Source organism: Lynx canadensis, chromosome D2, assembly GCF_007474595.2.
Source record: "Lynx canadensis isolate LIC74 chromosome D2, mLynCan4.pri.v2, whole genome shotgun sequence".
Taxonomy (NCBI): Eukaryota; Metazoa; Chordata; class Mammalia; order Carnivora; family Felidae; genus Lynx; species Lynx canadensis.
The window spans coordinates 32,357,934-32,369,243 of record NC_044313.2 but is presented as its reverse complement, the minus strand read 5'-3'; the positions used below and the strand labels follow the sequence as shown (position 1 = coordinate 32,369,243).

Here is an 11,310-nt window from a genome sequence, read left to right as displayed (position 1 = left end):
TTGGGTTTGGGGGGAGGGAGAGGTGATGAAAATGTTCCAAAATTGTGGTAGCAGCTGCACAACATCATGACGATACTAAAAACCACAGTTTACATTAACCAGGTGAATATGAATAGGTGAATTACACACCAATAAAGCTGTTATTTAAAAATTAATTCAAGGGGCACCTGGGTGGCGCAGTCGGTTAAGCGTCCGACTTCAGCCAGGTCACGATCTCGCGGTCCGGGAGTTCGAGCCCCGCGTCAGGCTCTGGGCTGATGGCTCGGAGCCTGGAGCCTGTTTCCGATTCTGTGTCTCCCTCTCTCTCTGCCCCTCCCCCGTTCATGCTCTGTCTCTCTCTGTCCCAAAAATAAATAAAAAACGTTGAAAAAAAAATTAAAAAAAAATTAATTCAAAATACTCCCTTCCACTAGAATGAGCAATTAATAATTACATGTGTGAAAACGTCTACTGTTACTTCCATAATGTCAAACATTTGCTGGAAACTTACAATTCACATATTTTTATGAAGAAAAGCATAACATTAAGTAAACATGGATCACATCAGTCCCAATTCTTCTCCTTACATGATAAATAAGAAAATAATTTACATATTCCTTTTAAAGGTACTTTAAACGCAATAAATTGTGTCCCAGGTAGAGGATGTCCAATTGGCATCACAGTGCTCCACCTGCAATGAAAATAACAATTATAATAAAAATAGTTTAATAACTCAAGATGATAAAGAAATTATTCTTTAATAAATAGGGCCTAATTTGTTGGTTAGTTGCTTTCTGAGTGCTATCATGTATGAAATTTTAATTTACTGCTTCCTCCCTCAAAAAGAAAACACAAAAATGGAAGGTTTTACATATGTACAGCACTTCTACAGTGAATAAGGTAGTATTCATTCCTAACATAAACTTTCAATACCCAAAACAATATTTTGTCTTTGTTTTTCTTGGATAATAGGTAAAAGAAGGAAAATAGTTTATGAATTTTACATCATCATCACTGATTTATACTAAGTGGTAATATGTATTAAATGTAGGAGTAATCAAAGTAAAACATGAAAACCTACAGTGTTTTAGTAAGCAGGAAACAAAGTCATTTCTTCAACATTATTTTGGAGATGTCTTGTTTTAATTTCTGATTAATCTTGAATTAAGAAGTACAGTTCATTGGGGCGCCTAGGTGGCTCAGTTGGTTGAGTGTCTGACTTTGGCTCAGGTCATGATCTCGCGGTCTGTGGATTCAAGCCCCACATCGGGCTCTGGGCTGACAGCTCAGAGCCTGAAGCCTGCTTCAGATTCTGTGTCTCCCTCTCTCTCTGCCCCTCCCCCGCTCATGCTCTGTCTCTCTCTCTCTCTCTCTCTCTCTCTCTCAAAAATAAATAAACATTAAAAAAATTTTTTAAAAAGAAGTACAGTTAATTAACTTTAAACATCTTTATAACTTTTTATGAAAAACAAAATAAAGAAATTGGTATTAAAAATAATTGTCATCTAATTATTTCCTGTTATTTTTTATGAATTCTAATTTTAACACATGAGTATCTCTTAAAATGAGCATTTTAATGCCCTGCTTACTTCTCCAGCTTCATTGCTGTTCCGTTTTTCCTTCCCCAGTCTGGCTTCACCTGGTTTCCTTTCCTCAGTCCTCCCAATGTTCCATGCTATTCCTTCTGCCCCTTCTCCCATGTCACCCCTTCAGTCATGCTCAGCTTGCAGCTCCTATATCAGTTCTCAGGAAAGTGTCTGTCATCCATCCACCTATTCTCTTTAGACATACCTTTTACCTTCCTTCCTGGCACTTAACAGAGTTTGTAACTACACACATGATTATGTGAATTTTTTTTCTGACAAATCGTGGTTTCTCTCTTGACCATTAACTCTGTGAGAGTGACCATGTCTGTCTTTCTTCATAGTACAGTGCCTGCCATACCACAGATATTCCATAAACATTAAATTAATATTGAATAAGTTTGGCTTCATAAAATCACTACCTAATGTACTGATTAGATGTGATTAACAGCTGACTTATCATTAGGAATAATGACTGTCAGAGGTAGTAGGATGACATTCAAATGCTGAAAGAAAAATTATAGCCAACCAAGAAGTCTATATCTAGCAAAACTATCCTTCAAAAAGGAATGATTACTATGTTCCAGTAGTCCTTTGCTTTGCAAAAACAGAAATTTGATTTTGATAATTTATCTAGAATTGAAAAATACAGTTTCTCAAGTTTTTAAATACAATCCAAATGGCACCAAAATCCAACAAAGCAATGATGTTGGATTAGGCTTCTTTCTCTTAAAAATTAGAAAATAATTTCTATCAAAAGTAAATAAAAGGCCTCATCTCTAAATAAAAGGCCTCATTTTTAAGTAACTCATTAACTCTTAGATTTTTGCTTGTGACATTTCTAGAAGATCATTTCTTTGATGGAATTCTTCATTGTGGAATAAGATACCCATGAATAGTTATGACATTTATTCTTTCCTCGATAGCATAACTCCACCATTATGAATGATATTCAATTATGACCATAATAATTCTATAAACATGTTCATCTTTGGTTTTGACATCCAGTTGGAAGCTGTTCTTTTAGCATTAACTATACAAGGAAACCATATGAAAGGAATTTTAGATCATCTGCTAATACTGCAAACATTACTATAACATGCACTTTTTTCAATTCATTTATTTCCACAACTAATGTTTCCACAATAACATAAATGATGGAATCTAAATAAACTGGTTTTTCATTTGAATTATCTAGTCAGCTACTTTTTTTTAAAAAGTGAGTCTATATACATTCCCAATTTTTGCTTCTGGAATGCAATACTTTTGGGTTTCTGGTTTTCAGACAGATAAAATTTTATTAAGCTCCTAAAGAAGGCAGAAATCTTTAGCGTACACTATACAAAAAAAAAAAAAAACAACTTGCTTACAGAATTCTTGGACACATTGTAAGATAAAAGGCAAGTACCATTGCAAAATTAAACAATTTTAAAAAAGGTAGAGACTATATGGAGAAAAACTATAGTGTTCTTAGCACTACTAACAAATCAAGAAGTTGTTAAGCTGTCGATCATTCAAGCTATGTGAATGGATGAAAATACTAATTTAAGATTATAGAGGCAAGGACAGAAGGATGTTATAGACAATGTCTACTAGAAAAATCTTTCCACCTATTCAAATACTACTCTGTTGTCAATTTCATTTTCTCAGGGACTTCGTCCCCCCCACCCCCCACATACACAGCTATAGCTGTCCTTCTCATGGCAGACCCTCTGGTTTTGTGACAGCTCTGAAAAATGGGCAAATGAGTGGAGGAAGACATAGTATAGGACTGAGAATCACAATTATTTTGAATATGAATGTAGTGGCTTGAGATGGAAAAATCCTCAGTGTGATTACTTTGTCACAACATGTATAAAACCCATCAGGGCTCTTACAGCGATGCACAGAATTTTACTTGGAAAAGAGACTGGATGCAAAGTATAATCACCAGGAGTTGCTGTTATAACAGAGGGCAGTTTCTCAAAGAAAAAAATAAGGCAGAGAGTTTAATTAAATTGTATTCTAATTGGATCAAATAAACAGCACATTTCTGAAAAACTCATGTTAAAATATTCTATAATTCGGGGCGCCTGGGTGGCTCAGTCGGTTGAGCGGCCGACTTCAGCTCAGGTCACAATCTCACGGTCCGTGAGTTCGAGCCCCGCGTCGGGCTCTGGGCTGATGGCTCAGAGCCTGGAGCCTGCTTCCCATTCTGTGTCTCCCTCTCTCTCTTCCCCTCCCCCGTTCATGCTCTGTCTCTGTCTCAAAAATAAATAAAAGGTTAAAAAAAATTTTTAAATAAAAATAAAAAAAAATTCTATAATTTAAAAGGGCAATTGTACATTTTTAAATTGTTTTCTAAATCTATCCCAATTAGAGTATCTCTCATCTGTAGCCCTATATATTTCTTCTCTTTCTTAAAAAACAAAACAAAACAAAACAAAACAAAAAACTTTGGGAAGAGGGGTCACTGGAAAGTAAAAGTAAGTCTATACCTCCAGACAAGAAAACTGCTGTTTTAGAGTTACTGCTACTAGTTTGTTTAGAGGCTTTAGTTTACAAAGCACTTTCACATTTCACTGTCACATTTCACCATAATCCCAGGTGGGAGGTAGGACACTGAAAACTATGATCACCCAGGCTGTTCAGATGCTAAAACTACACCTCACCAAGTGAAGGGCCTCTAAGCATATTTAAGTGGAGTCATCTTATGAGGTTCATAATAGGGCAGGTAACCACCCTTTTTGACAAAACAGTCCTTCACAGCACCGCCTTGCTGCACTCAATATGACGTTTTATTCTGGAAACAAGTAATATAATAAACTTCAGTTCTTTCCTCCCATTTACCCTTTACAGCTGGAGTTACAAATTCAAATGCCAGGCAGGCTGACATACCTAAGTAAGACATGTCCCAAATAAAGATATGATTTAAAAAAAAAAATCAACGAAACTAAGTCTCGGTGCTGCGGAGGCTACAGGGGGATGGGACACTTGGACTGAAGAACTGGAGAGGCTTACTCTTCACAGGGAAGACCCTGCAAATCATGGACTATTGCCATGTACAGATCTGGTTTCCTACATCTGATTTTTCAAGAAATCTCGATTTTCATGTGAAGTTCCTGATAATGACAGCAACTTAACAAAATTAAAATAAAAATAAGTACTTTGGAAGTGAGATTGGGACTACTAAACTGAGATATCTGCTAGACCAATACCATTTCCCTTTAAACATGAAAATATTTAAGTCTGATATATATATGTATATATATGTGTGTGTGTGTGTGTGTATATATATATATATATATATATACATACATATACGTGTGTGCGTGTGTGTGTGTGTGTGTGTATATATATATATATATATATATATATATACACATACATATATATATTTTAATCCCCCTAAACTACAAACTGTCCAGTATTAGATCTCAAATCCTACACTGCCTCCTTTTAACCTGTTGTATATTCAGGCCAATATACTTCATAACACTTAGGTGTAGTTATAATACATCTCAGTAAATACACGCTATCAGCGCCCCCATCTGCGCCAACCGTCGCGCACACCGGCGGGAGACCACTCGACGCACGTTGACTTTGGACAAGCGGTCTCGCGCGCACGTCCCCCAGGACTCCGGTTGTCGCTGCGGACCCGTGCGCGCCGGGAAGCTCGCGGCAGGTACTCACCCGTTGGGGATACGGTTCTTCACCATGACGAGAGAAGTTCGGGGCTCCCACGCGCCAGGCTTCTTCCAGAACAGACCCTCGGGCAGCTGCGACCACCGGGGCGCGCACTCAGCCCGCAGGTGATCAAAGCCGGCGTTCCTGCAGGAACTATAAGCCAGAGCAGGAGTGACAGACTCCGACGCTTCAATTCGAGTCACTAGCCCAGGCTGCGCGTGAACAGAAGTAGCGCACCGAAAACTCCCGAAGACTCCCGAAGGCGCACGCTCTACCCCTCACGAGCCGCATCGCGCATGCTCCTGGACCGCCTTGACGTCAGTGCCCGAGGAGCTAGCGCTGGGCAGGCGGCGGGCGCGGTGGTCGGGATCCTTGCCGGGCGGTTGGTGACCTTCCCAGAGTCCGCAATAAATGGTGCGTCCTCGTAACATAACAAGAGTGCACTCTCCATCCAGGTGAATGTCATACTGCCTGTTAAAGCCCCCTGGACCCCACTATCTTGTCTGTTGGAGCCCTGCTCTGTGGGCAAAACCAGCGGCGGCCCCCAGTAACCAGAGACCCGCACAGGCCGCTAGAAACTTGTAGTCCCCAGAACCTGGCCGACCTGTCAATCATGCCCTTTGGGAATTGAGAGGGTTGAGAAACACTCCCATTTTCCAGCATTCGGGAGTCGAGCTTGATTTGTAGCAAATCCAAGACCATGTTATTGTCTACTGTGTGCTGAACATCTTGTTAGGATTGGTGGCGGACGGATGAGTTCGTACCCCAGCTCTCATCCTCACGTTATGGTAGGCAGAAAGCTGAACTTGCAAAGTAGGATGTAAGAAGAAAAAGTGCAATCGTAAGTGCTCTTCAAGGTCACAGAAGGGTCAGAGTAACAATTTCCTGGAAGATGCGGGGTTTGAATTAGGCTTTGAGACGTGAAATGCTCTAGATTAGAGGAAAACTGCAAAAATCAAAGGATGGATGTGGCGGGGAGTGGCAAGAAGAGTGGTCAGGCTATAGTGGAAAGTGTATGTTGGAGAGTGGGAAGCAGGGCTTAGCCGGGGAAGCAGACCAAGTGGTCTTTTAGCCTCACTTTCCGAAAGGGCCCCTCGTTTTGACTTTCTCTCGGACTGAAACTCAAAGCACAGGCACTGCGATATGTTGTCAGTTTTAAATAAAAGACAACATCACAGGACTTACCTGTGTCCAGTTTCTGGACCTACTATTGCTCTATGAATTAGTACATTTTTTATAAATCCTGTAATTAACTTGGGAGTAGCAAAATTACATTACATTGTGTGTGTGTGTGTGTGTGTGTGTGTGTGTGTGTGTGTGTTATAAACTTTCAAAATATGCCATAGTTTTTGTAACCTGTTTTGGCATTATTCGGTTTTTATGTGCCTGAAGTCTCAAGGGAAGTGAACCCAAATCTTTCTTGACTTACAGGAGCAGCTTATGATGACTTGGGGGCTTAGTCCTGTGCAGTGGATGATTCCATTTTGATGCCTTTCCAAGACTTCTATATGAATTCACAGAAAATCTTTGTTAGGCCACTTGTTCCTAGTTTTTTCTTTTAGAAAATAAGATTATAGTTAACTAAAAAGTATTTGTTTTCAAATTTGTCAGGTAATGAAACACCTGGAAGCCATGATGCTTTTTGTAACATCTTGTGAAATAATGCTGTTATATTTAACCAATTGTAGAATTTTTTGTTAAATTCCACCTTTTCCACATCTTAGTACCAGTATATTTGCCATATATTTAATAAATTTTGATGTTGGCAAAATGCTATCCATTACCTTAATTGTATCATAACTTTGAGTGAGGTTTTAAGTTTTTTGCATACCATCATAATGCAAATCGAAGAAGTCTGGGAAAGCATTATTTGAGAAACACTGCTATACGGGAGTTCAAAAAGGACTGATCAGACTCTGTGACAATCGATGAACTAAGAGATAAAATTGGATTTGAGACTGAATTCAGTTCCTCTAAAGAAGGAAGATGGATTAATACATTTGGAAAGATTTCCAAGAGCTGGGGGAAAACTAAAGGAAAAACAAACTTCTAGTTAGTTCATAATTAACCAAAGAAATAATACTAGGTAACAGAATATGCATTTTGTGACTATTCCATATGCTAGAGTTTTTTTGTAATTTTATTCTGCTAACACTCCTGAAATCAAATGGCATGTGACAGAAGTAATCAAGGTGATTGAGTGTTAAATTTACACACAACATAAAATTTCACTTCAGGAATCACCTTGGTGATAAAGGTGTAACTGGATATATTGGCAGAACACAGAGATTTCTAAATGCTAAGCAAGTGGCATTTATACACATAAATTGCCTTCTGTTTGCTCTGGATCAGAAAAGAATGAATGAACTATTTGATTTTAATTCTCAGGTTTTGACTATGGACCTCCAGGTCATCTTATACAAAAAAAAAAAAAAAGCTAATCCTCAATTTCCTTACCCTTTAGAAAGAGCTTTAACTGCAAGAATTGTAAATTAGCAATAATCTTGAAGAGAAGATTGGGTTTAACTGTTGGAGCCAATTTTTTTTTAATATGAAATTTATTGTCAAATTGGTTTCCATACAACATCCAATGCTCATCCCAACAGGTGCCCTCCTCAATGCCCATCACCCACCCTCCCCTCCCTCCCACCCCCCATCAACCCTCAGATTGTTCTCAGTTTTTAAGTCTCTTATTGGAGGCAATTTTTTAATAAAGAGGCGTGAATTGCCGTAAGAAGGTATGAGTCACAATTTTCCCTTAGGCAAATTTTCAAAAAGCAAATGCAGTTTTTTCCAGATCTTCAATTTTATCTAATATTTTGTCTATAATCATTTATTTATCTTATGGAATGATAAATGAACCAGGTTAGAAACATCACTAAGTCTGCAAAACAATATCTGGTTAAAAATTTCTCATATGATAAGTTTTTTATTTGATTTATTGTAATTTAACTATCTGTAGGATGTGTTGTCGCTAATGTTTCCCCAAGCTTAGCAGATAAAATTTACAGGTGTAGGCATTGGTAAGCCAGATATTGATTTTAAGTTCATTTTAGATGTTCTTGCAGAATGCAAAGTAAGTTAAAAATTGTTTTCCTGACATGATATTCCTGTTGTGCCTAATTTAGGTATGTTGTTAGGAAGAATTTTAAAGATGCTTTAAAGAATCTTAAATCTATTTCCTAAATGTCTATTTACTGATTAAACAAAGAATTTTGCTAATTTAGACTTCTGTTCTCTTCTATACAGTATTTTTATTTTTTTATTTTTATACAGTATTTTTAATCATCTTCTGGATGTCTCACCTGAATGTCCTATAAACATCCATTAGTAACACCCAAAAACTGAACTTAGTGATTCCCTACTCCACCTTCATTCCTACATTGACAATACTTGAAATGATACTTCTTCTTGATGACTAAAACCAAACACCTAGAGTCCTTGATTCTTCCCTCACTTTGTCCTATGTTTCATTGCTCATGAGATTTTGTGACTTCTACCTTTTAAATGAATCTTTCTCCACCCTCCATTCCCACTTCCATTTTTTTTAAAGAGAGAGAGACTGAGAGAGAGAGAGAGAGAGAGAGAGAGAGAGAGAGAGAGAGAAAATCTCAAGCAGGCTTCATGCTCAGCAAGGGGCCCAACGTGGGGCTCTATCCCAAGATGGTGAGATCCAGACCTGAGCCAAAATCAAGAGTCAGACTCTTAACTGACTGAGCCACCCAGGAGCCCCACCCACGTCTATTTTTGATCCAGATCTCTAGTATCTCTCACCTCCACTATTATAATGGCCTCTTAACCAATCTCCCTGCCTCTGGTGAATATCTCCATGTTTAATCAGATATTTTTTCTCACTAAAGTTTTATAGTTTGGGAGGGTTCCCACATATTTTAATTGAAGTTATTCCTAGGTATTATGAAAATGTTTTTGTATTGCTATTATGAAAGTGTTTTTTTCTGTCATATAATATATAGGGAAGCTATTAACTTTTATATACATGATCTTATATTCTGCCACTTAACTTTCTAATTGTGTCTAAACTTTTTGATTGAGTGTCCTGGGTTTTCTACATATAAAAACCTATCCTCTACAAACAATGATAACTTTGTCTTCTCTTTTCTAATAGTTATACCTCTTCTTTTACATGTCTTATTACATTAACCAGCATTTTTACTGCATATTAAAAGTGATGGCATATTTCTTTGTTTAGTTTCTAGTTAAATTTAAGTAGCATACTTTTAAATATCACATCATACTTTCAGTAATATATCATCCTTAAGACTATTTTCTTATTTATTTAGAAAGTAGAAATGAAAGAACCATCATGAAAAAGATCTCAAAGAGGAGAGAAGATATGGAAAAAAAGGTAAGGGATTGATGGAGTTTATAAGGATCTTGATTATACTAATAGCTCAATTATAAATGTAGGATAATCCTGAACAATGTGATATATTTGGTTCTATATTCAAGTTATATAGTTCACGTGGAGACCACTTTCAGGCAAATAGGCTTGAGCAATGAAACACCGACAGGCCCATCAGGCCACCGGCCTCAAAATATCCAGAGGCCTTAGCTGAAGGGCTACTTACAACCAGGCACAGTTACTAAAAGGGAAATTCCATTCATTGCCCCACCTCTTCACCTTCCCTCTTTAAAAACAGCCCCCTCCCACTGCCTCCTGGCAGACAGCCTCTCCTCTACTGTCTTGTACGCCTCCTCCTTGTGGGGAGTCAGTAAACTTCTAGCTCCTTTGTTCTGCCCCAAGTGAATTCTTTCACTTTCTGCATCACTGGCTTTTTCCGGATGGTCACCCCACATTTGGGGGCCCTTATCCAATTGAGAGACACCATAGTTCATATGTTAAAAAAATAATAAACTTAAGAATGAATTGTACTCTTTGGTCAGTTAATTGTACAATAGTATTACAGGTGAAGTATTTATTTATTTATTTATTCTCTTATATAAATGTTAATTCAATTACCTGTTTTCTCAGCCAGCAGTCCATTGCTGCTTTGCTCAAAAAAAAAAAAAAAAAAGTTTTCTTTTTTTAGTTGGTGGATTAAACATATATAGGACCAATATCTACATGTCTTTTGGAGTAACTTCAGTTAAGATTCCTGTTTTATCCCTGCCCTCTAGAGGGAAGTTAGAGAAATGTGCAGAACCCTGAAATGCTGGATGAGTTTATTAGGAATTAAAGGGAGACCTCTATCAGTCACTTGCCAGGGTTAATATTCCATCCCACCTTGAAGGGTTGCTGTTCCTTGGTCAAGAGTAGAATTAGGTATTTTTAATTGTGTTGAGGAAGATACTAAAGGTTTAATAAAAACAGAACATCTTAGTTTATGTTGGACTCATTCAGTAGTTCTTTAAAAAAAATTTTTTTTAATGTTTATTTTTGAAAGAGAGAGGGAGAGACAGACAGAGTGCAAGCAGGGGAGGGGCAGAGAGAGAGGGAGACCCAGAATACCAAACAGGCTCCAGGCTCTGAGCCTTCAGCCAGAGCCTGAAGCGGGGCTCGAATTCACAAACTGTGAGATCATGACCTGAGCCAAAGTCAGACGCTTAGCCGAAGTCAGACGCTTAACTGACTGAGCCACGCAAGCACCCCTCAATAGTTCTTAAGTGTGGTCCAGGAAGCACTGGTAGATTTTGAAGTTCTTTCAGAAACTCTGTAGACAAGGCTCTTACTGTGATAACGTCTTTTATTTTAGTTGTAATTTAAGGAGTCTTTTGCCATTGTATTTCTTAAACTTGAAATGAAAAACAAACTCATAATCTATCTTGTCCTAAAAAAAGACTTAACATTGCTAGTATGGTGTAACTTCAGAATATTAAGGCCTAAAAAACTGTAAAAGAAATAAAAGCTCATTTGAACATATTGAGTTTTTGATAATGGTAAGATATTCAATCAGAAAAACCAGTAGGCAGCTAGAAATATGATATTCAGGATAGCAGTCAAGATTGGACAGAGATTTGGGAAGCCCTGGGAATGCGTGCACACATTCTCTGAGGCCTTGGAATATGCCCACATTTAAGCTATGAAGAGAAGTGTGACCATTGAAGAATACACGGGATAAGG

General features: G+C 37.9%; 1 protein-coding gene across 1 annotated transcript in view; it reads left to right on the top strand.

Moving 5' to 3' along the window:
• The first annotated feature begins 5,524 nt into the window (after positions 1 to 5,524).
• Positions 5,525 to 11,310, top strand: part of CC2D2B (coiled-coil and C2 domain containing 2B) — a 98,977-nt gene continuing 93,191 nt past the window's right edge. The window contains exon 1 of the mRNA XM_032595157.1: positions 5,525 to 5,642. Coding sequence (XP_032451048.1) covers positions 5,525 to 5,642 — 118 coding nt within the window. The remainder of the gene's footprint in view (positions 5,643 to 11,310) is intronic.